General features: G+C 49.3%; 1 protein-coding gene across 1 annotated transcript; it reads right to left on the bottom strand.

The window, feature by feature from the left end:
- Window positions 1-9,400: 9,400 nt before the first annotated feature.
- LOC142910667 (neuronal cell adhesion molecule-like) lies at window positions 9,401-23,681 on the bottom strand. The gene is made up of 13 exons (XM_076060035.1): window positions 23,538-23,681; window positions 21,795-21,900; window positions 21,383-21,615; window positions 20,789-20,911; window positions 19,900-20,067; window positions 19,093-19,201; window positions 18,079-18,281; window positions 16,275-16,409; window positions 15,635-15,778; window positions 14,180-14,291; window positions 11,802-11,968; window positions 11,341-11,619; window positions 9,401-10,835 (listed from the first exon to the last, which is right to left on the bottom strand). Exons 1-13 carry the CDS (start codon window positions 23,632-23,634, stop codon window positions 10,570-10,572), a joined length of 2,142 nt encoding a protein of 713 aa, XP_075916150.1. The 5' UTR covers window positions 23,635-23,681; the 3' UTR covers window positions 9,401-10,569.
- Window positions 23,682-26,504: the final 2,823 nt, after the last annotated feature.

Genomic DNA, 26,504 nt, shown 5'->3' with positions numbered 1-26,504 from the left:
ATTTATCAGCAGGCAGCAAGCCACATCACAGAATGGCAGTACACGGTCTCAGCGTCATAAAAACACAGCTCAAAAAGGAAACATGTAGCAACCTATAGTAATAGGTTTTACCCTTTTAACTGGCACAAAAACTGACACCTTTTGGCGTCATCTGGTCCAACACCAGTGGAGACTAGGCTCTAAGAAAAGCCGTCTCGGGTGTGGACCAATCAAATTCAAGGACAGTGCATATTATTATCAGAGTTGTCTCTTTTGTTTGCATTTTGACTGCTTGTGTTGTGGTTATTGCAAACATGATGCCTTGAATAAAGGTATCGGTTTTTGTGCCAGTTAAAAGGGTAAAACCTATTACTGTACTATATTGTTCTTTAAGATGTATGACCACGACGATGCAAACAAATGTTTTACTAAATATAAGCATCAGCTATGCACTAACATAATCCATTTGTTTGGACTCTGCATTGTTAATGGATGCTTTCAGTCAGTGACACCATATTTTATGAGCAAAGACACAAAAGCCACACTTTTTTCCTCCGTCGTCTCATTAGTATTGCACTCCGGTCTCGTGGATTAAACGTCAGCTTAGTGTTTCGAAGCAGCCCAACTCTGCCCTCTTTCTCTCGCAGGCTGCGCTGGAGGCCATTGACGAGTTGGATCTGATTGGAGCACATGGGGACCCCAAGTCCATCATCCATGTGCTTCCTGACGAAGTCCAGCACTGCCAGGTAAAGGCCCTAAACAAGCGGAATGATTTTCCTTTGCGTCTGTCAACGCTTTCGTGTCCAGAACTTGTAAAGCGCCAGATGGCTGTGTGAGAAAGCTGATGAGCGAGTGACCTTTTGATCAGTTCGCTTTTATGTCTCTACACACTTTGAACGTTGTCCCATATTTTATATGGAGTGCTCGTTGGCCAATAACTACTAATCCTTTAGAACTGCTTTTTGTGTTTAGTTTGTTGCCTTTATCATTCACCTCCAGTTAACATTGTTGGCTACGTACGGTGCAAAATAAGTTCAACATACATATGTAATCCATCAGCATTTGCTTTATGAGCCTGACTGCTTATGGGACAGCCTATTTGGATCTCAAATAGTGGAGGCACAAAACGGGGTTCTGCTTATATTAGCTTTTGATGAGTGGAATAACTGCTAAAGGTATCTTACTCGGAGTTCAGTTATATTACTACTGCAGCTGCTTGGTAATTTTTTACAACCTTAGCATTAAGCTAAGTACATTATCAGCTTTTTAAATATTGCATGAATGTAAATTAATAGATGTGTTGTCATATATCTATTAATCAATTGATTTTAATGATGAAGCTCACATTTTACATGCATCACATTGCATGTGTAAGGTTGAATGATTTTGTATTCATATACCTTGTGACCTCTAAAACCACTGGAGGTTGCTATATTTGCCTCTCTGTAAATAAATAATGATATCTTCATGTACCCCTAATCGTGACCCTGAATGGGAAGGAGCTGAGCGATTCTGAACATTGTTCATGTGCAGCTCTTTTTTAATCCACTGCTGGATGAGGGCCTCCCCCATACCGTGTCGGTTACGGGGGTTATATTACTATACTTCGCCACGATGGTCATTGTGGGTTTGTGAAAGCATATGAACACAGCACAACAATCGATTAGCTGCATTGTCCTCTCCTGCTTCTCTCCGAGCCTACAGCAGCTACATGCCTCTGACAGGAGTTTTACAACTCCTTGAAGCTTCTATTGGTAAATCAAAGTTCATTATTGTTTACAATTATGAGTAGGTATTCAATGAATTGTACAGATTCAGGATCGTGATTAAATTCAGGAATTTATATTTTCTCTCTTTTTCTCCCTCATTTGTATTCGTTTTACCATCTCGTTTGTACAGTTTGGTTCACTTTTGGCCAGTATGTAGTTTTCACATATCTTATGCATATAATTTACAAAGGTCATACATAATGTGTTCTTTTATGGACAGGACAATGTTATCCTTGTATTGTGAACGTAAGAATCGATTTTTATTAACAAATATGCCTAGCCATTAGGCACATAGAGCACAAGACATGCATAGAAGCACGTGACCTTATACAGCTTGACAGGGATATATAAGGACCAAAAAATATGAGAGCGGTTGAAGTCCGCTTTTGAGAAGACACAAATATTATGGAATTCGATGCCTAAGGAGATGCCACCTGTATATGACAGGGGGAACAGAGGGAGGCAGTGTTTGACTTGGAAGGATGCAATGGAATGAGATATGAGGGCAGCGCCGAATAGGAGTACGTGCAGAGGAGAAATCTGAGCAGCCGATCCGATGCAGTTTTGGGACTTCTGGCTTGGAAGGAGGAGAAGTTGAAGTGCGCTGCCAATGTGGTTGTCCATTAGGCAGGGTACATGACGATGCTCCTGGGCCTCGAGGCATTCGTCTGGGTCACGTCAATACCACCACCAGGAATAACTTGCGCCAAAAATAAATGTCGACCGGAGGAAGGGTGGCTTCTTAGAAAAGTGTGGCACGTTACCAAATGTAACGTCACTCGGCAAGCGTGCGGTCAGGAGATACGAGTACAGTGAATTCATCTCTGTCTCAGGCTTGTCCGATTTGAATTAGTTGTGATGTTGGACAAGCGACAGATTGTTTTCTCCTGAAACCCCGTGCTTGGTGTCACCGTTCTTTTATAAAACCGCCTTGCAAAAGGTCCTTGAAAACTCGGGTTTTGTTAATTGCTGTACCAGCTATAGGTCCTATTGGTATATCAAATTGAGAATGGCCATTTCCGGAATGTCACCTATTATATATTTTTTCCCATTTTTCTTTTCAAGGCAGTGTCATTGATGAATATGCTGAGTTTTCTTTCACATCATGCGTTAAGGTTGCGCTTTTCAATCTTTTATATTTAGTTCTTTTTCGCATGTAGAATATGTAAAGACACGGTTGTCCCTATGCTCGAACAAGTGGTTTGGAATTGTAGAACCTTTTCAGTCTTGAGTGAATTTTGTAATGGTCTTGTTTATATAATAGGGATGAGAATTTCCCATCATCATGAGACTTTCATTTGTAAAGTCTCAATATATGAGGATCAACATTCAGTTGTTGTTTTTGCAATGCTTTCTACTCCTACGGCCACCAGAAGTGCACTTGCCGCGCTTCGCCACCCGGGCATGCTAGTTTTAATACAACATTACAAAAATGTTCAAAAAATTTAAAAGAATAACATTTAAAAAAAAATAGTGCACAGTTATGCAAAAATAAGAATAGGTTTTATTCTTTCTGAAAATGAAACTTGTGTTAAGATGTTCAAACACCAAATAGAAACCTTTTTGCAAGTAATCATGTCGACATTAACCACACACAGCACTTGTGGTGAACATGTAAACAAACGTGCTCTGATAATAGATGCATTATCTCTTAAACTGATTGATCTACACTGGAGACAACCTTCTTTAGGATGTAGTCTCACCAGTGTCAGACCAGAGAACGGCAAAAGGCGAACAGTGAAAAGACAATGCACTATCAGAGCATTTATAGCTTGGGGTGAGCAGCTACAAAATGGGACCTTTTTGCCAGTATTTTTTTTGTGCGCAATTGTTAACAGCCACTCGGCACAGGAACGGGGGAGAATAGCACTCACAAAGCCAGCGGAGAAATTGCATAAACCTACCCCCGCGTTTGCATGGCTAGTTCACCGCATGCCGGACCTTGGCTCATGCCAATATGGTGCCAGACTGCGCTCAGCTGTGTCCGCAGAAACCACCGTAGCCTTGTTCCTTTCTGTGCCTCTGTCCCTCTGCCCAGGGGGGACCCAGTGTTGTATCACGTGAGGTTACACAATGGTGAACCGACCTCCAACTAGGCAGGAATGTTTGGCAAGGTGGTGTGGTGCAAGGAGGGAATGGATGTTAAAAACAACAACTTTGTGTTGGACGCATGGGAATGTGAGCTTAGGTAAATATTTTATATGTAGAAATCGTTACGTACCTTTTTAACCTACTGCTAACTCTGCTTCTTTTCTTCTTTATGTTTTTGCTAAAATCTTGACTTGTCATTCCTACAAAAAAAAATCTGGTTTGGGTGGAGAAGCCTTTCCTATGTCTTTGTGCTCATAATCACTCAGTCATGAGATGTTTTTTTTTTGTCCACATGAGCATGCGAATGGTCTCATTTTTAATTAAAATTGTTTCCTTACCTCCTTAGCGCCAATGAGCAAGAGTCTCCAAACTCTAGCCTTGATGGCAGCATTAATTCTGAAGTGGCCTTGTGACCTCAGGTCACATGTCAGAACTCACACTATTCTGTAGAATCTTATGTTAAGCAGTTATCAGGAGCAGGGGCCTGTTACTTAATATTCTTTTTTTACTTTTGGCCCAGTTTTATCCCCGATGTGCTAACAGCATCATGGCATGATAATAATTTATTCGGAACTATTGCAGATCAGTGAATCTTCTCCGTGCTAGATAACAATCTGCTGAGGGAGATTTAATGGAACAAATTACCTCATATCCACGCCAGGGCCAGATTCCCCCCACTTTTGCCCTGCTACAAGGACAAATGTTTGTCGCATTATGGTTGACTCGATGTTTTATATTCAGTGCAGACATCGGTGACTGGACTGAGACCATCAGCTCGCCACACTTGAGGGACCCAGATTAATCACGGGCAGTTGCCTGGTTTGAATCCCAGGACCTGAGTGGTGCCAGACCAGCGCTGTAACCTCTGAGCTACTGTGCCACCTCTGAGGAATGGGAATCCTAATATTTTACAACTGCAGGCCTCTTCCAGCCCATTGATTGGACACTGGTGTGTGTTCACTTGCAAATTGATCAAATGTCAATTTGTTAGTGAACACATACCGTACCCCCAATTAGCACGGTTGGCTATGTATGGTGAGAACAGAGTTCAACATACGTGCATACATGCAAACAAACCTCGTATATACGAAATATCTCTGTTTAAAGCTTTCGTGACTGCAGGGATTCATCTTCTTGGTTCTTTCGGTAAAGTCACCACGTAGAATGGAAATAAAATAATAAAAAGAAAACATGTTTATTTTATTATTTTATTTTATAATTTTACATGAGGACGCACTTTCTCTTCGATAAAACATGTTTTATTTTTATTATTTTATTTCCATTCTACGTGACTTTACCGAAAGAACCAACAAGATATTATCTCTGTGTTTTGGAAAACGTACCTCAATAAGTAAACCGTGTATAGCTTAAACACAAGTTTGGTAAAACAGTATTTGTCAAGGTATGACTATACATCAAATATCTGGGGCTATCAATCTCAAGATACCCAATTAATTCACTGCTTACCAATCTACTCTGCCACATTTATAGAGCAATTAATTATCTCAGCATCTCAAAGCACCTTGTATCACAGCTCATCTCAACCATGCCATTGCCCTACGGAAGCCTAGCCTAGGGGATACCCAGTGGCAACCTCCCCTGTGAGTCACAAGGTTCATGCAGCATTGGCCTGCTTGTTTGAATACTGTATTCTCTGGATTATAAGACACACTTCTTTACTCAGTATTTTAAAGAAAAAGTCGGGGTTGTGTCTTATATGGGATATGTGTGTGTGTGTGTGACCAATTTGTATCTGGCCACACACACAGAATTCTGTCAGTGTATGAAGCAAGTTCTCCCCTTCGCTGGCTCAACAATCTGTGTGCTTCGTTGCGGGCGGTGTTGTGACGGAGCAGTCGATCCTGCACTCCATGCTGCCACGGGCATCCACGTCCAAAGAAATTGATGCGGGGCTGCTTTCCATCATCTCCTACCCCGCGTCCGCCGTCGAGGACGTAGACCTTGTGATGATCACCAAGGATGAGATCACCTCCAAGTTGCAGGTGTGTACGCCTGGGTGAGAGTGCCGAATATCCGGACAGGTGCTGGGCCTCCCAGAGGTTGACTCGGTCTTAAATAAGTACTTGGTGCAGTGGGTGCAACACCAACACGAGGGAAAGAAAGGTGGCCGGGCACGGTTCTCACTCGGAGCACATGCTCCAACAGCCTGAAAAAGCTATACGGGGAATCTTTGTGTGTGTGTGTGTAAACCAGGGGTGGGGAACCTCTCCTTATTGAGGACCGAATGTCTTTCAAATGCCTTTGGTGGGCGACATTTATAACAGACACCTCACTTAGCTGTGTTACTGCACCTCAGATAAGCACGGTTGGCTACGTAAGGTGCAAAAGAAGTTCAATTAATACTGCAAGAGGCCTTTGCAGTAACAAAATGGACTTGAGTTTGCTAAAATTAGAAATCACAGTGCAACAATTCGTTTTGCTGCACTGCCCTCTGCTGCCCACAATGCAATTCAGGCAGCTCCCCGCTTTTACGACACAATGCATTCCTGGAAACCCCATTGTAAATCAGACATCGTAAATCGGACCTATTTTCCTATAAACAGTAGGAAATCATTTGCCAATGTGAGTTTCCTTTTATCACCCATATTTAAAAGGCTTTAATAGGTAAAAATCGACAAAAAAATTGAGAATGACAAAAACTCCATATCAAGTCACATCAGAAACCAGACTAACTGTTGAAATGTTTTCGGAGTTACGTCAGAAGATGCCTCCTAAATCAAGTTCCTTTGTCCTAAATCAATCTATGGTGGCATTATATAAACATTGTGAACATGGATCGTAGTAAAGTGGTGGAGACCGCCTGTGTAGCGACATCGGGGGATGTCACTATTGTTCCGGCCCAGAAGGGCTGTGGCGTGCGATGCATTGTCATCGCGTACACCCGTGGTGGGTGTCGTAGCAGCCCTAGCGGGTCTTGGTGAGAGCTGGGATAGCACAGGCACGACACATAGCGCGCAGTGCAGTCTCCCACAAGGGGGAGCAGGAGAGTGTCAGCCCAAGGACAGGGTTGCCTCGGGCCATGGCACTCTGGTTGACCCTGCAGACACACGATCTAGAGTGTTCACAGAGAGGCCCCCAGGTGGGGGGACGAGGAGGCGATCGCGTGTCCGGGGAGAGCTTTCGAGAGGGATCTGGGGGGGAGTTAGAAGGTGGGCGGGGCCAGGGGCGGAGCGGCCCCGACCCGTGGGGGGATATAAGGCGGGTCCCTGAGAGGGACCGGGGTCGCTGCATTCTACAAGCTGAAGCTCCACGTCCACCAGCTTGAAGCTCTGCGTCTCAAGCTGGAAGCTCTACGTCTTACGAGGCAAACACGTGGTCGCGGACCCGAGTGAGGCCCGACCTTTCGTAGCAGTAACTCCTCTGTATAGAGTGGTTAGCTGGGTGGTCACCACCCTAGGCTGTATCTGGTGAAGGGGCCAGTTACCCCTTTGTGTTGTGTGTTACAAATAAATGTGTTGCCTCTACAAAGGAACAATGTCTGCGACTCACTACACCTGTAATATTGAATGATAATAAAAATAACACGGTGATCCATTTATAGACAGCCCAATGGTTTATGATGATCCCCACATTGCCAGGCTGGGGGCTGGGCCGCCCCCCCCCCCGCCCCCCCCCCCCCCCCCCCACCATGCCCCCGCCCGAGCCACAATAATACTATGTAAGCACTGTAATAATATTAATATCTAAGGACTTTATAGCAGTAACTGCACGCATCGTGTGGGGGGGGGGGGGGGGGGGGAAGAGGACATTAGACTGTGAAGAAATAGCCGCAGCGCTATGTGTATATTTATTGCATGTTAAACACGTAAAAGAAAATGTCCGGTGTGAGCTCCACTGAACGCACAACACTTGGCGGGGTCCGACCCCCCCCCCCCCCCCCCCCCCCCAAACAATTGGCGTGAGTTGGTACGGTCGATGTCGCACAATAACTAAATTAATATAGCGAAATCCCATGAAATCGCTAATATGACTAATTGAAAGGTGACGGACATGAAAAAGGAATTGCCTATTCCCACCGTGGGGCTTAGGGCGTGCTGGCTGGCACATTTTTTTCGATGTCAACCCCACGGTTCGAGAGCCAAATCCCTCGCAGGCGCACGCGTGCGTAGACGTTTATAGATAAGAGGAAGATGCGAGCTAATCCAAAAACTAACCTCTATTATGGAGTACGTACGAAGTATAAACGTACGCTAGCGGGTTCGGGGCGAGATGACTGCGACACTGTGCCACACCTCCCCATTGTCAGGTGGTCAGTGGGCACGTTGGACCCTCGCAAATACTTGGGGAGTTTTGGGGTATGGCGGTTGGTCGCAACGCGGGAGAATTGGCACACGTCCAGCAACTGGCAAATTTGCGAAAACTCAACGAGTCCAGCGTTCTCCAACACACAACCGGTGTGCTGCATCAGTAACGAACTGGCACGTTCTGTTTACGTGACACTAAACCTTACTGATTGGCTGTGTCGGGTGGCGGCGGGTTCAACAACACATTTATATAGTCACGCCATCTAACCCAAACACAAACCCACGACTATATAATTTAACCTTCAGCCCAACGCTGATGGGAAGCCACGTGCGGGCACAATGCGCCCAGACAACGCTCCCTCTTTCACCGCCCATCCCGCCCGTTCGTGCCTTGGCAGGAGATGAGAATACGGCGAGCACCCCCGGTGACGAGCGGTACGCGTGCCAGGAGTGCGGAAAGCGGTTCCCCCAGTGACCTGAGCACAAATGATAGCTCAACGAAGTAGTTTATCATCATGATGTGGAAATTCATATCAGCCAAATACTCTAAAAGCATGAACATTAATTCTAACTGTAGAGAGAAAAATCGGAAGACCCGAAGAAAAATCCACGCGATCACAGGGAGACACGCAAACTTCAAATATACAGCAGTTATCGGGGTCAGGATCGAGCAGATGATGTCCTGCACACCAGGCGAGGTAGTTATCATCTAGCCGTCGTTTTAATGGTGTTCGTCCCGTATCATTTATGTTAAGAATTTTGCAACATTTCCGTTCCTTCATTCTCACAGTAATCACCTTAATATGGTGTAATGTGACCGTTGGGTTGGAATGTTTTTGTTTCATATAATTGAAATGTTCACTTAAGTAAAAAAAAACATCATGCCTCTGTAATGAGAGTGGGGCGTTGTTTGCTATGCAGTTATGGTTTATCTGGGGTAAGGGTTTACATCTAGAGCAAAGGTGAAGGGGCGGAGCCACCCGGGAAGCCTCTGGAATGTTCCCGAAGGTTCCATGAGGGGCGTGGCCAGAGGCGGGGTTTAGTCGCCGGGGAGCGTTTATAAGCGGGGGCCAGTGCGAGGTGCGGGGTCGGTGTGAAGAATCAAGAGGAGCTCCCCGTCGTGCTGCCCCATCATCTCCATCGGCCACGTGGCGGCTCGACCTCCAGCCGCTCAACCGCTCCCTAGCGCGCCGTCAGCCAGCGGCACGCTAGGGAGCGGTGAGCGCCACGTGGCACGGGGCAGTGAAGCCGCCTGGGTGGCGATCATTCCGTAGTGAGAGAGACAAGAGACATCTAAGCTGTACCGAAGATTTATTAATAAACGACTTAAGTTCCTATCGTGTCGGAGCCACTTATTACACCTGTATGGGTCAGTGTGGTGAGCCTAAGGGTCTCTGTGTGCGGGTCTATGGGTCTCTGATTGGTGAGTCTATGGGTCTCTGTGTGATGAGTGTATGGGTCTCTGATTGGTGAGTCTATGGGTCTCTTGTTTGGTAAGTCTATGGGTCTCTGATTGGTGAGTATATGGGTCTCTGTTTGGTGAGTGTACGGGTAGGTGTGGTGCGTCTACGGGTCTGTGTGGTGAGTCTACGGGTCTCTGTTGAACTTATTTTGTACCATGCATAGCCAACCACGCTAATCAGAGGTGAGGGGGAAGGACAACAAACTAAACACAATGAGCAATTTTGTGTTTTGTCTCACGTTTATTTTCAGCAGCTGTCAATATAATTCGTGATTGGTGGCTCACTGCACTCACAGTCACCCAGCGTTTGATTGCTCCCTGACCCTGCCCAGTGACGTGACTTCTCCCTGACCTCACCTGTGAACATCACTACTCTGCTGTAAACATGAACGATTTCAAAACACAAAAGCACTTTTAAATCATCTGCATGGAAAACTAATTTCTTTAAAACTGCTTCTTGTGTTTAATTTGTCGTCATTCATAGAGGGTTTTTTTTGGGTTAGATCGTGTAAATATATAAATGTGTCGTTAAAACCCCGTCACCACCCGACACAGCCAACTCAACACAGCACACCGGTTTGTTGGAGAGCCAAGCCACAACATTTACAATCTGAGTATGATGTTTCGCCAGTAATTACAACCAGTTTCATCAGGCAACAGCCAGATTTGTTGTCCTTCCCCCACTCCTCCGATTAGCGCCGTTGGCACCGTACAGGAGTGCGAAATAACTTCAACATACACGAGTATACATACGTATAGCCCCGTCCCACTTGCCCGCTTCCACCAGTGAATCATCCAGGACTAGCGCCGGCATGCTCTCTGAAGGCAAGAGGATCACGGAGTGTGTGAAGTTGGAGGATTTGGATTCATTGGAGGATGAGGTATAAGGGGAGAGAACGGTCACCACGGGGCTAGGGTGCGGAGGGGCTCGGAGGCTGACGACCATGGCAGGGAGATTAAAACAGACGAGATACCTAAAGACGTGAAGGATAAATGAATGTTCCTACATACAAAACAAGTCTGGGTGTATGGGATTTTTCAGTTGCTGATCTCTGGTATTATATTGCCATGAGACTTGATTTACAGTCACAGTGCCACTCCCGCTCACCAAGGGGGCTTGCAGGCGCAGTTGTTGCTGCCGCTTCCTGCCCCACCACGCAACGGACACCACGAACGTCACCAACGTAAGCAACGCCACCACGCCAATCATGGAACTGATGAAGGGGCTCTTAGTCATGGCGGCTGTCTCCTCTTCTGACGAGGAGCGGACTGGGGGGGGGGGGGGGGTCACGAGAGCAGAGAAAAGTCCAGCAACAGCGAACGTTATAGTTGCCCATGCCACAACCTATGAATTTTCATCTCCATTAAAAAAAACTGGACCAGACATATTTTACTGCCCTTGGTAACCCTCCTGGCAGAGTGCAGTGCTGACCCCGTGGGATTGTTTTGTCTTTCATAATCAGCAGCCACCATCTATCTACCTGATAAATGAACCCTCCTGGAGACTTTACAAGCCATCACCATCTTTTGCACAACGATCCATCTGGCTCTATTTAAGCTGTTCGGTAAATGAAAAACATCGTGGACTTTATCCACAAATTTTCTTCCAATTGCGTAGGAAATGCACGCAACCACAGGGACAGAGACAATCAAACAATAAACATACAGGCATCGTCAGTGTCAGGATTGAATCCACAAACTCCTGTATACCAGGCAAGGTAGTTAAGATTTTGGCATCACTGCGGTTATGGCGAGAGGGAGGAGAGGGACTCACCATCATCAGCATTGGCACTTCCGATGCTGGCTGGCGTGCGTGGTGATGGTGTGCTCACGCCGTAGTAGCGGTGCCGAGTGGTTGTGGTGGTGCTATCGGTGGTTGTAGCAGCGGTTGCGGCGACTGTTACAGTGGTGGTGGCAGCGGTGGTGGTGGCAGTGGCGGTGGTGATGGAGCTCCAGAGGCCGCTGCCACCGCCGTCCAGCATGCGTGGCGTGGCGCTGGGCCACGCCAGGTCACCGTGTGGCACCGCTCCCGGCTCCGAGCTGTTGCTGGCGACTGTAGGGGGCAGTTTACCAATGGGGGGGGGGGGGGAAGAAAGCGGCGAATGATAGGCAAGCCAGCCTAAATGTTTATAACCGGCAAAGATGTTCCATTTAGGGGATCCACGTTTTCGCAAGCGAGAGAAGTTAGGGCATGAACGTGGTCGAGAAGACCCCTGCTGGATTGCTTTTTCTAACCTTCGACGAAGAGGCGTGCCTGGAGCTGGTCGTAGTGCAGCTTGTTCATCGCAAAGCACGTGTACGTATCGGAGTCGGTACGCAACAGGTTCGAGATGAGCAGCGTGCCGTTGGCAAAGGTTTGGTAACGCTTGCTCAGCAGGGGTCCGCTGTCCTCACCCTTAAACCTGGCGGTGCGCGGCGTAAGCAGAGAGGGAGGGGGGGGGGAGTCTTGACTACCAAGCAACTAAACAAAACAATGTTTATTTTACCAGGTAAGGCGTCACTGAGCTATATAGCTCTTTTTCAGAAGCAACCTGGCTATTGTTGGATGTGTACCCCTTTTTGATAATCAATACATAGTTAATATTCGATTCATAATTATACTACATTTATGTTGAGCTCATTAAGACAGGGCCTTCACTCCTTCCAGCAGAGTTGGGGTCTCGGAAGGGAGGCATCTTTTACACATTCGAAATGAAGGATGTGGGCAGGTGCTCCAAATCGAGGGCAACACATTTATTGTGGTAATCTGTGAAATGCAACAGCACATGTAGCACACACAGCAGATTTCAACCGAGTCACCATTAACCACGTGACTAGTGTACAGGTCAGGTTACTCAATAACAGTTTCCCTTCAACCCAATTCCACTGCTGATAAACCATCTTTGTATTCATTCATAACCTTTACATTTCACTATTCGAATATTACCTTAATCCTAAGCTGTATGTCCATCTAAACCATCCACTTATATTGATATCTTACACCCATTATCTGTACTGTATGTATTGTGCTTGTCACCATTGTATAACTTACTTCTGTACAGGTGTTCTATTCTTAATATCATTACAAGAAGCCATATTCTGGGTGCAATGGCATGGTTATGGAATAGACAGTATTAGGGTTAGATAATTACCAGTATTAACTACAGTAAGTCATCCTTTACAGTGCATAGTGCTAAACCCCCTCCAATTGAATGTATCACAAACTACCAATTCAAAACAACATTTTGGTCCTTTACCTGTAAAATGCAACAGCACGTGGGTCACACAGAAATTCTCAACCGAGTCGCCATTAACCACGTGACTGGTATAGAGGTCAGGTTACTCAATAACCCTGCCACCCACCTACAGGCCCGACTCAATATCGCATGCTGGTGTACACGTGCATTGATGTACTGCACAGCACATAAGGACCTTCACAAAAGCACACTTTACCCCATTATTGCACGAGGAAATAATTTAACGAGTGGTCTATTTATAATGTGCCTCTTATCATTCTCATGCCTATAAATGTATAAATAAGTGACATCGCACGTGAGACCTTCACGGGACATAGGCCCTTTGTCCGAACTAAGTTAGTTAAAATGTGGGTCCTTGCAAGAAGTAGCAAACACCTTACGTGGATATAACATCCGGCATTCTGGTCCAAAAGCTTAGGTTCTACATCCACCCAGGGTCTGGTTGCATTGACCGTAATTCATATTCACGAGAAGGGGCGTGATTTCAAGAGGGGAAATTGCCATTTGATGTTAAACTCAAAGTTCTCAAGTCAGTCTATGCGGGGGCATGACTCCCAGGGGCTACCTCATGAAGAGCACCCACTGGTAATTGTTCTGATGTATCACTGGTAGAATTATTGTTTATTGATATGTTGTTTGGTCTGCTGCGACTTTGTCTTTCCAGACTGGTAGATGGCCGTCTGGTTTTGCCGATGTTTTCCACATACTGTTAAGTTCTTGGAGAGTAAACATTTTTGTTCTAATGCCAGTGTGTTCCCATATTTTCTTAAGGCCACGGCTATATCATTGAGCTTGCATATTTTTCTGTAGTCACTTATCTATTAAATACTCAGCGTTATAGAGGACTGAGTGTCCGAGTGGTTTATTTCGGTGGCATGAGTCGTATTGCTTGAAAAAGCCTCGCCTGGTATACAGGAGGTCGTGTGTTGGATCCCGACCCTGATGGTTCCTGTTGTCTATGTGTAGTCTGCGTTTCTCTCTTTCTCCCCGTGGTGGTTACGTGGATTAGTCTCCAGGTTATGTGGTGTTTTCCCCTCTACATCAACATCATGCATTTAGAGTATTATGGGTCTCTCTGGGTCTTTATGGGCGGTCTGTATATATGAAGTTTGCATGTTCTCCCCATAGTTATGTCGATTTTTCTCCGGGTTCTCTGGTTATCCCTCCACATTCAGAATCAACGTGGAGGTTTAGAGTATTTGGCTGCTATAAGTTTCCACGTGAAGATAAGCCACTTCATCGAGCTATCATTTGTGACAGACAGATGACTTCTGAAAAGAGATAAATGGTAGCTCAGTGGGGTCTTAGCTGATAAAATAAAAAAAAGACTGTTTAGTTAATGAGAGAGTAAAGTAGCCAGGCCAGCGTCGGTCTCACCAGATGATGTTGGGGCGCGGTAACCCAAATACTGCACATTCCATGTACATGACCTGGCCCTCTGTCGCCGTGTACAGCGTGTCTGGCTCCGACAGCATCCGTGGGGGCACGGCTGTGGGAGAGGTGGGGAGGGCGGGATGGGGGGTGGCAGAGATAGGGAGCAGGGGGGAGGTGAGGGAGGGAGGGGGGTTGCTGAGTTAGAGAAATGTTGTGGAACCGCAGCAGAGATGCTAACAGGTGAAGGAGGAGGAGATCTTGGGGGGGGGGGGGGTGGCAGGAGTTGACGACAGAAGATTCAGGAGGGAAGTGAGAGAGAGATTGGAGAATGAGGAGAGCGAATTAGCAAATGTAAGGAGGGGAGGAAGAGCAGAGGGACACACTGAATGGGAGTGCGGAGGAAGGGTGGAGAAGCCCAGAATACAGGAAGTGGAATGTGGAGGGGGAGGGAGGGGGAGGGTTTGAAGGGGGGGAACCAACACGAGAGGAATAAATATGGGGACCGAGAAGACGGAGTTGGAAAGCGAAGATGAGCGAAGTTGAGGAGCGAGATGTTACAAAGTCGAACCGAGACTAGAGAGGTGGCAGAGAAGGAGGACATGGAGGAGGAGATGCAGGGTTTAGCAAGAGAGAGGATGGTGGTGATGGCGAGAAGAGTGAAGACGAAGCCGGGGAGGAGCGACGCTTGTGGGAGGAGCCCCCCTCATCCTCCTTACGTAGCACGGTGGTATGAAAGGATATCATCATACAGCCCCATAGACTCACACAGACACACATAGACTCATACAGAGACCCATAGACTCACACAGAAACTCATTCAGTTTATTTATTTGGTATAGCCCTGTGAGCCATTCGGCTCTTGACTCACACAGAGACCCACAAACTCATACAGATACCTATAGACTCACAGAATCACAGAGAGACCCACAGAATCACACAGACCGATAGACTCACACAGAATCCCACAGACTCACAGAGGCTCATAGACTTATACAGAAACTCAGACTCACACAGAAACCCACAGACTTACAGAGACCCACATAATCACACAGACCGATAGACCACACAGAATCCCACAGAGACCCATAGACTTACACAGAAACTCATTGACTCATGGAGACGCAGACTTACACAGAAACCGATAGACTTTCACAGAAACCGATAGACTTACACAGTGACTTACAGACTCACACAGAGACCCACAGACTCACAGAGACCTACGGAATCACACAGACCGATAGACCACACAGATTCCCACAGAGACCCATAGACTTACACAGAAACTCAGACTCTCACAGAGACCCACAGACTGACACAGACGCACAGACTCACACAGCAACCTATAAACTTACACAGAGACCATAGACTCGCACAGAGACTCAGTTGTCTTTCCCCCGCATCTCCGACTATCATAGTTGGCTACATGCGGCGGTGCGTTACCCACAACCCCCCGCTCACCCAGCACGTTGACGTATGCATTAGCCAGGATGGTGCCGTGCCGGTTTGAGGCCTCACACTGGTATACACCAGTGTCTTCCTCCTCCAGCCAGGTCAGCGTCAGGGAGTCGCCGTCCACCCGCCGTCCTAGCACCTCGGGGGCTTCTGCTCCATCGCACGGCGGTACGACACCCGGCACAGTTTGGCGTGGTCTTGGCACGATTTGCCACGATTTGGAATGGTCTTAGCATGATATGTCATTGTTTGGTAGGATGAATTTAGCACAATATGGCATTATCTGGCTCAATTCGGTAAGTTCTGTGATTTGGCTGAGTGAGTGCGCGACTAGCTGGGTGAGTGTGTGCACATAGCGGATGAGTGAGCGGGTGAGTAAGCGTGTGATTGGTTGACCGAGTGTGTGATTTGTTGTGATTCGTTGACCGAGTGATCGGTTGACAATCGACTGCGAGCGTGAGCATGCGAGTGGATGAGGCGTGTGCACGTGTAAGTCGGTGGACAAGCGGTTGAGTGAGCATGTGATCGGCTGTGAGTGTGTGGACGAGAAAAATTCGAGTGGGTGAGCAAGTGCATAGGTGGGGCAAGTGGCTGAGCAGGTGATGCTGGCCGCCCCCCCCTATTCACACGCCCCCTCGTGTCTCACCATCGATGGGCACGCCGTTGATGAACCATCGGATGGTCGGTGTGGGGATTCCACTTGCACGGCACGTGAGCTCAACGGTGTCCCATAGGGCGTAGTCACGGTTCTCTGGCACTGGAGCGGTCCAGTACGGCTTGGCTGCAGTGGCCGGGAAAGCACGAGGAGGAGGAGGAGGCAGGGGGGGGGAGAAGGAGGGATTAGACAATGTCCCATGCTTGTAAACTAGACGACACATTTTTGTAACTATTTGTAGTTACCAGGTAAGGTCCGCTGAGCTATGTAGCTCTTTTTCACAGGCGACCTGGCTCTTGAACGAAAAAATCCACGTGACTGTCACATGGCACCAATAAGTGTCAAGGCAGAACAAGAAAGAGGGTGGGGGTCCACCTGTAATAGGGAAAGGCGTCTGATGAAAATTAACAAAGCAAGGTGCCAATCACCATTAGTGTGGCCAGCTTCCTATAAATAGGGACCACCCCACCCGCAACAGACAGCGGAGGGAGAATGGAGGAAGACCCCAGCTGTGTGTCTGCTCACAAGGCTCCAGCCAGCAGCGGGAACAGGAGCAGTCCCCCCAAAACCTCCAAGCATCCCCAGCTGTCAGCAGCAGCTCAGCGTGGACCGTGGGTTATTGGTAACATAAAAACAATACAGATGTCGGTAATGCACCCAGGGCCCTAAGTAACGGTCCCTGTGATTTGTCGGTGGTCACCCGGTGGGGGGGGCAGACTGTACAGAGGAGCAGCAGAGAGGTTGCCTCTGACGTCGCCCCCCTGTCGTGGTGAGGAACCAGCAGGCGGCGGCTCTCTTTCTCCTCGGACTGCGGTGGCAGGCCGGGGTTGGCACCTCCAAGTTGCCTTTCTTGTGAACGCAGCCCGACATCGGGTGGTGAACGCCGGCTGAGGCTAAACGTGCCCTAAGGGTGCTGTGCTTGTGCGTGTGTTCGGGAACCCGTAGCCTCAGGTGTGAGCGTCGGGACAAAGGGGACGTCCTGGGGTATAATGTGAGCACATCGTGTGGTGCAGATAGATGCTGTGGTGTGAAAGCAGGCAGGGGAAGCGTTTCTAAAACTTAAAGACGGAGCGACCCTCTGAAATCGCCTCGGTGTTGACTCGACCCACGCTATAGATGACCGTGACTTGGCTGACCAAAAAGTATAACAGTGGCAGCAATAAAGGTGAGCCTTGAAGTAGGCTAGAACCGAATGCGCCACAGCGAGCACGGGTAAAGAGACACCGTAAACTCCAAATACGCAGCCGGTGTCAGGATCGGGATCAAACCCACGACCTCCTGTGTACCAGTCGAGGTAGTTAACATCTCCTAGCCACTGTGATGATGATGATGATAGACGCAAACTCTGAATATACATCAGCAGGCATCGTCAGGGTTGGGATCTAACCCACGACCTCCTGAATACCAGGCAAGGTAGTTAACATCTCATAGCCATCGTGGCACCCAAATAACAAAGACCCCCTTGCATAGACTTTAACAAACTGTTGAGGCAAGTGCTGTTTGTGAGCAACTCTGAAGGCCGACATGGCACACAAGGGGGTGGGTGGCCAGCACCGTACCCGGCCGCCTTTGTCTCCCCAGTGGCGATATTTACATGCCGCACCAGGTACTCATTTGAGGCCGAGTAGACCTAGGCGAGGCCCAGGACCAGTTTAGATAATCGTCGTTGGCGGTAGTGGCCGACAGTGAGGAGGCGAATCGGAAACTCGAGCTGCTGGGTTCATAGCGGAGTTGCGCTAACACCAAAACCACCACTCCGCCATGCGCACACACGCAGGCACACACGTGCACACACATTCCACGGTGACCGTGACGGTGTGCAGCGCCACGCCCTCGCTGTTGACGGCGCGGCATCGGTAGTCGCCGCCATCGGACTCCGACGCGTTGCGGATGGCCAGCGCTGTGCCGGAGACGGCGGCGAGGGCGGCGGCGAGGGCGGCGGCTTCCTTCGACGACACCGCCCCACCCCACTTGCTCCAGCTCACCTCCGGCGTGGGGCTGCGTGCACACACACGGGGAGTGCACACGCAACGCGCGCACGTGTGTGGAACTAGGGTAGTGTACAGTAGTGTAAAGTGTAGTATGTAGTGTATAGTGTAGTCTGGAAAAAAAAAACCCCTGCCTCTTCAGCGGTGCCGGACGGTAACACTGCGGTGGATGTGAGCAACGCCATGGAGGGAAGGCCAATTGCAAATCGGCTATTCCCTCACGGCGCTTATAGCCCAAACAGCGGCCAAATGCAGGCTCTGGACGAGCGCGAGGAGCTGGTAACCCCTCCACCTTCAATTCAACTACCACTGAACCATGTGCAACATATAGAATGAAGATTGTGCCGGAGGCCCCAGGGGGACAGGCGTCTATGACGTCTCCTGGCTAAACAACAAATTGCAGAGCCACGAGGCTGCATCCTTACCCTTGGGGTTCCTCCAGAAACAGCAAAGAGACACGTGGAATGTTCAAACGCTCAATGCGGAGGAGAGAGCGCCACTCCTCTGTTGGGATCTGGACCGGTACCACCTGGACCTCTCTGGTATTTAGGCAACTGTGGGCTCACAGTAGGGGCCACAGGCGGTGCATCAGCCAGTCATCTCAGTCAGTCGACGCATGGCACCTGGGTCTGCCCCGAGACCTCCTGCTAGCGGGCGTTCGACACTTCACGTGGCCTCGACGTGCACACGGCCTGGCACAAGCGCCGTGGTGATGTCACCGCCACTTAGTGGCGAATGGCGGTTGTTGTTGTTGCACTTGTGTGGGTGTGCGTGTACGTGTGTACATGTGTGTGTGTATGTGTGCATGCGTGTATACGTACAGCCCTTGTGTGATGCACGTCAGCAGCAGCGTTTCCCCAGAGAGGACCATCTTGGTGCTCGTCTCGCCCACAGGCTCCAGGAACACTGGCCGGCTCTTTGACGGACGCTCTGCGTGCATCCACGCATGCGTGGGGAGCGGTGGCACGGTGGTTAGCGCTACACTGTGCTACAAACCTGGCCATGACCTGAGTTTGATTCCCGCTGTAGGGCAACACCGGTGATGATTATCTGAACCGGTCATGGGCCTTCCCTAGGTCGACTCAGCCTCAAATGAGTACCTGGTATGATGTGTAAACATCGCCACTGGGGAGACAAAGGCGGTCGGGCCTGGTGATGGCCACCCACCCTCTTGTCTGCCATGCCGACCTTCATAGGTGCTCGCTAACAGCACTTGCCCCCGACAGTCTGTTGCAGGCACTAACCTGCCACTTTAACACAAAGACAGAGATCCCCCATATAGCCTTCACAGACTGTAGGGGCAAATGCTGTTAGCGAGCACCTATGAAGGCCGGCATGGCACACGAGGGGGTGGGTGGCCAACACCACGCCCGGCCGCCTTTGTCTCCCCAGTGGCGATCTTTTTACGCACCGGACCAGGTACTCATTTCAGATAATCGTCACTGGTGTTGCCCGGGTTCATGGCGCAGCGTAGCGATAACCGCTATGCCACCGCACCCCACATACACAAACTTACACACATGCATGTACGCACACACACGTACACACACACACGTACACACACACACACGTACACACACGCACTTCCCCGCGTTCGCCACCGCCGCCACCACGCCGTCGCCACTCACCGGGTTTGACGACCAGCCGGAGCGGCTGCTTGTACTGGATGGTCCCCGTGTGCGGGTAGCGAGCGTAGCACACGTAGTCACCCCGGTCGCTCAGAAGCACGTTGGCGAAGTAGAGGTCCCCGTCCAAGCCCTGCGACACTCGCGCATCCAGCGGCACTTTCTCCATGGCTGCAGCGCCATCCCGGGGGTAAGGGCGGTGGGCAGTCGGGGGGGTGGGCGGGGGGGGAATTAAGGAGATCGGAATCTTTATTAGGGGTCCACCGCACAAACCGTGGAAGCAGCGGATGCGGATACTTGATGATGCGCAGATGGAAGATGAACAACTCTCCAGTAGTGGTGTGCAACTGCGGTCATCCACGACAGACACCGTAACAACGTAGGATGACGCGAACGCCCGATCCGCAAATACGAAGGAGACGTCGCGGACGTCTCCTTTTTTGGCATCGACACCAGCAGCCACACGAAAAAAGCAGACTCGTGGATACCCATAGATATCCAGACTCACAGAGATGCACAGAGACTCAGGAGACCCAGAGACACCCCTAGAGACCCGTATAAACACATAGACCATGGAGACATCACAGAGATGATTCGCCACTCCGCTACTCCCTGTCGACGGGGTCGTCTGGCATGACCACCCGAATGTGACATTGTAGCTGTTGCTCTGCATCCACATCACCAGCCGTACGGAAGCAGAAGAACACGGATGTCCAGTATGGGCACGGGGTCAGCGAGTTACAACAACCAACAATGCAAACAACACGATGGGAGAGAGAGTCGCACGCAAACTGCAAGTATGCAGCACGCGTCATCAGGGTCGGGATCGAACCCACGCCCTCCTGCGTATCAGGCGAGGTAGTCAACATCTCATAGCCACAGTGCCACTCACAGCCGTCCAACCAGAAGACGGTGGGAGGAGGAAAGCCGTGGGGAGGGTGGCAGCGCAGCACGGCCGGGGAGCCCTCGGTGGCCATGATGGGTTGAAGCAGCTCACGGGGCCACAGGGGAGCACCTGCAGGATACAGGCAAAGACTCCCCGTGTAGCCTCAAACAGACCATTGGGGCAAGTGCTGTCGGCGAGCAGCATCACCTGTGAAGGCCGACGTGGCACACGACAGGGTTGGTGGTCAGCACTGCACCCGGGCCGCCTTTGTCTCCCCAATGGTAATGTTTTTACATTTCGCATTAGATACTCGTTTGAGACTGAGTCGACCTAGGGGAGGGCCCAGGACGGGTTCAGTAACAGTCGTTGGTTGTTGTCTAATTAAACCTGACTAAGTGCAGCCAGAGGGACAGCGCACTTTGTGTGTGGGGAGCAGTAGTGTAGCAGTTAGCGCACTGTGTGTGTGGGGAGCGGTGGTGCAGCGGTTAGCACACTGTGTGTGTGTGTGTGTGGGGAGTGGTGGTGCAACGGTTAGCACTCTGTGTGTGTGAGTGGTAGTTCACGGTCCAAGCGTGGCATCATCCCCCCCCCCTCACTCACGCGCCAGCCGCACGGTGATGTTTGCGGTGAGTGCCGTGCCGGCCCGGTTCTCCGCCGAGCAGCGGTAGACCCCCTCATAGGCCTCCACGGTGATGCTGTCATCGCCGTAATCCGCGGACGCCGCCACCACCGCCGCCATGTCTACAGTGAAGGTGCCCGAACTTTTCCCATGCCGCCTCACGTGGGGGTTGCTGTCCGGGTCAAAGCTCCGGCCATCTTTGCTCCACCAGAACCTGCAGCACAAACGGGAAGGGAGGGAGGGGGAGGGGAGAGAAGGGAGGGAGAGAGTTAATAAGAGATGGAGGGAGGAAGGGGTGGAGGGAGGTGGGGAGGGAGGGCTAAGTCGGGAGGGAGGGACGGAGGGAGGGGATGGAGGTTGGGACGGAGGGATGGAGGGAGGTGGGGAGCGTACTTGGGCGTTGGGTTGCCGTGTGCCTCACACTCCACCACAATGTTGTCCCGTGGGTCCACGATGTAATCCACCCGCGATTGCCGGGTGATGGACGGAGGCTGAGTAACTGCAAGAGATCAACGGGTTAACAAACCGTGGCAGCAGCAGCAGCAGAAGAAGAAGAAGCGGATACCTGACAATGCAGCAAATGTAAAATAATAAGAACTCTCCGTCAGTGGTGCAACTGCGGTCATCCAGAACAGACACCCAGACACCGTAATAACCTACAACGACCCACTGCCCGATCCACAAATACGAAGTAGGAGACATCACAGTGTCACCGGCTCGCCATATCCCTCTCCTGCCGTGGCCATAACGAGGGGACAGGCCGTTGAATACAGACAACCACAACAGACGAGATCGGAGGCGACGAGTGGATACTCCGCGTTGTGTTCTGCCCTCCTCCTGAGGATCGAGTGATTCCACCACCGAGGGACACCAGAGGGTCGTTGCACGGCAACTCGTTATTTCCAAGTGTTCTGAGGAGCATTTGTGCTTCTGCAATGGTGACCAGGTGCACACCGATCGACCCAACGTCCCACAGCACCTCACTGCTCAATCCCCATACAGCGTCCATCTGAATCTGAATAGGTGCCCTGTACCCTGAATTGATTACTCCACTGGTGGGCATTGCCTACTGTGCAGTCACGTGAGTCTATGGGTCCAATCTAAGGTCATCATTAACTCCGTTGGATAATTATACGTGCGGTTCGTTACAATCAAGCCCATAGCGGTTACATTAGCGATGATGATACACAACTCTGTGACTGCTCCTGACGTGGTTATCTGGGCTTGGCCACCTGCATGTGAAATTGTAGTTGTTGCTCTGGAATTGACATCAGCCATAGGGAAGAAGGAGATGGCTCATAGATATCCATACAGATCCAGACTCAGAGACTCACAGACACTCGGAGACCCATAGAAAGTTGTAGAGACTCAAAGACCCATAGAGACTCACGTAGACTCATAGGCACCCACAGAGACTCAAAGAGATCCACGGAGACTCAGACCCAGAGACTCTTGTAGACCCAGGCTCAGAGAGCCCTATAGAGATCCATAGACTCAGAGAGACCCCATTGTGTCCCAGTGTCCCATTGTGTCCCAATGTCCCATTGTGTCCAGTTGTGTCCCATTGAGCCCTGTTGTGTCCCATTGTGTCCCAATGTCCCATTGTGTCCCATTGGGTCCCATTGTGTCCAGTTGTGTCCCATTGTGTCCAGTTGTGTCCCATTGTGTCCCGCTATGTCCCATTGTGTCCCATTGTGTCCCGCTGTGTCCCATTGTGTCCCGTTGTGTCCCATTGTGTCCAGTTGTGTCCCATTGAGCCCTGTTGTGTCCCATTGTGTCCTGCTGTGTCCCATTGTGTCCCGTTGTGTCCCATTGTGTCCAGTTGTGTCCCATTGAGCCCTGTTGTGTCCCATTGTGTCCCAGTGTCCCATTGTGTCCAGTTGTGTCCCATTGAGCCCTGTTGTGTCCCATTGTGTCCCAGTGTGTCCCAGTGTCCCATTGTGTCCCATTGTGTCCAGTTGTGTCCCATTTGTGACAGGAAAAGGCGGCTTCTGAAAAAGAGCGACAGAGCAGCTGAGTGGGGCTTCCTTGGTAAGATAAAGACATCGTTTAGTTGATAGACTTTGGTGGGCGATTGGTGGGTGTAGTGTTGTAGAGGGGGTATCAGCTGGGAGAGGGGGGGTGTTTGCTACTCACCGCCAAGGGGCAGGACGAGGGGGTGGTCACAAAGAGCGCCAAGCAGAGATGCCAGCAACGCCACGAAGCAGGCGGTGGTGGTGGAGAAAGCCTCCATCGGGGTGGGGGCCGGGCGGATGGTCGGACCGGGGGGGTGGGGTGGGGGCTTCCTTCACTTGGCTAGGAGAGGAGGAAAGGGGGGAGGAAGAGGGGAGGAAGAAGGGGCGGAGGAGATGGAGAGGCAGGAGGGGGAAGGATGGGAGGGAGATTTGAAGGCCTTACAATGGAATAAGTAATATTGAAAAAAAACTTTTAAAACGCTTTATTCAAATGTACCGTACTAGTAATGGAAGAACTCCACGACTCCAGGAAGTGGCCCCGAAGCTTGCCACAATGTAAAGGGGACCGTGGGCAATTACAGCCAGCGTCAGTTGAGCGTGGACAATTAGACCCAAGCCGAAAGATGACGTATAAAAATGAATGTTTAAAAATATATTTTTAATGATTGAATATCGTATTGTCATCAGTATGACACAAGTATACTAAGTTTGCAGTCGATACCACATTTGGAAGTGGGTTAAAATTGAGTTACAAGATTTGAGGACACAACAACAACAGAGTGAGTTCAATAAAAGCGTGTTGAGTACAATCTCACGCGGTGTTCGGGTTTTCTCCCTGTTGTTTGTGTACTAAAAGCTGTCTGGGAAGCCAATTTCAGCTTTCTGCCTCGTCGGCAAGTATCCTGGAGGTGTTTTAGAAATACAGATGAAGGTTTTCACCCCGACGAGCTATGAAGCTCTCTTACACAAACGTCGAGGAAGGGCACGGGGTCAGAACATGAGGACAATCACTACAAAGACACGATACGTTCAACGTGAAGAAAAGGAAGACAATACACTTTTAAAAATGTATAAATTATCTGTACATCGATTAAATGTACATGGTAGTCCCCGACTTACGACGGAGATGCGTTACGACGAACCCCATCGTAGGTCAAAAAATATCGTAAGTCGAAGATGGCCTTAGCCTACCCAGGAGTCTTAAAGAATGCTGATAATTTAGCAAAACACAGCAATTTACAGTAGCGTACTGTATAAACTATACACTGTATGTATTGATTAATTACAATACTGTATTGCTCGGTAAAATGTAAAGTAAACACCAGGGTAAATTCTTAGCCTACCTATATGAACTGCAATTTCATTCTTGCTCTCACTCACCCACACAGGCGGAGGAGGAGGTGAGGATGATAGGGCTTGGCTGAGGAGGTGTCAGTGGCAGCAACACAGCCACAGCAATGGTGGAGCAGCAGCAGCAGCAGTCCAGTAAAAAGCCAGCCAGCACGCGACTTGACTACAGCCAGCGTCTTTGTTCAGGGCTCAGGAGGCGAAGTTGTTGACTCAGCCCTGTTGACTCAACACGCCCCTTAGCAAGGGGTGGCTTAAGCTCTGGCAAATAGGCGATGGTTTCCGCCGAGTTGTGTGGATTAAAGTTTCACATTCCTGGGATGCATTGCCCAGTACTCACGTCTAGAGTCAACATCGGCGTATACACACAACGACAAAGATCCCCCTTGTAGCCTTAACAGACTGTAGGGTCAAGTGCTGTTAGCGAGCACCTATGAAGGCCGGAACGGTACACGAGGGGGTGGGTGGCCAGCACCACGCCCGACCGCCTTTGTCTCCCGAGTGGCAATGTTTACACACCACACAAGGTACTCATTTGAGGCTGAGTCGACCTAGGGGAGGCCCGGGACCGGTTCAGATAATCGTCACTGGTGTTGGCCGTGAGCGGGAATCGAACCCGCGTCGCCAGGTTCATAGTGCAGCGTAGCGCTAACCGCTACACTACCGCTCCCCACACACACATATACATACACACACACAAATACAGTGAGGGAAGAAAGTATTTGATCCCCTGCTGATTTTGTACGTTTGCCCACTCACAAAGAAATGATCAGTCTATAATTTTAATGGTAGGTTTATTTGAACAGTGAGCGACAGAATAACAACAAGAAAATCTAGAAAAACGCATGTCAAAAATGTTATAAATTGATTTGCATTTTAATGAGGAAAATAAGTATTTGACCCCCTCTCAATCAGAAAGATTTCTGGCTCCCAGATGTCTTTTATACAGGTAACGAGCTGAGATTAGGAGCACACTCTTAAAGGGAGTGCTCCTAATCTCAGCTTGTTACCTGTATAAAAGACACCTGTCCACAGAAGCAATCAATCAATCAGATTCCAAACTCTCCACCATGGCTAAGACCAAAGAGCTCTCCAAGGATGTCAGGGACAAGATTGTAGACCTACACAAGGCTGGAATGGGCTACAAGACCATTGCCAAGCAGCTTCGTGAGAAGGTGACAACAGTTGGTGCGATTATTCGCAAATGGAAGAAACACAAAAGAACTGTCAATCTCCCTCGGCCTGGGGCTCCATGCAAGATCTCACCTCGTGGAGTTGCAATGATCATGAGAACGGTGAGGAATCAGCCCAGAACTACACGGGAGGATCTTGTCAATGATCTCAAGGCAGCTGGGACCATAGTCACCAAAAAAACAATTGGTAACACACTACAACGTGAAGGACTGAAATCCAAAATCGATCCTGAGATGTGTACAAACCTGGTGGCCAACTACAAGAAACGTCTGACCTCTGTGATTGCCAACAAGGGTTTTGCCACCAAGTACTAAATCATGTTTTGCAGAGGGATCAAATACTTAATTCCCTCATTAAAATGCACATCAATTTATAACATTTTTGAAATGCGTTTTTCTGGATTTTGTTGTTGTTATTCTGTCTCTCACTGTTCAAATAAACCTACCATTAAAATTATAGACTGATCATTTCTTTGTCAGTGGGCAAACCTACAAAATCAGCAGGGCATCAAATAGTTTTTTCCCTCACTGTATACACACACACATATACACACACATATATACACACACACATATATACAGGGCTGGTTGGGTGGGTGAGTGGGGTG

The sequence above is a fragment of the Petromyzon marinus genome, unplaced genomic scaffold (assembly GCF_048934315.1).
Source record: "Petromyzon marinus isolate PM22_M1 ecotype Great Lakes invasive population unplaced genomic scaffold, UKy_Petmar_22M1.pri1.0 PM_G_Scaffold_15, whole genome shotgun sequence".
In the NCBI taxonomy this organism is placed as follows: domain Eukaryota; kingdom Metazoa; phylum Chordata; class Hyperoartia; order Petromyzontiformes; family Petromyzontidae; genus Petromyzon; species Petromyzon marinus.
Note: the sequence above shows the minus strand (reverse complement) of the source record. Positions and strands in the feature narration are given on the sequence as shown.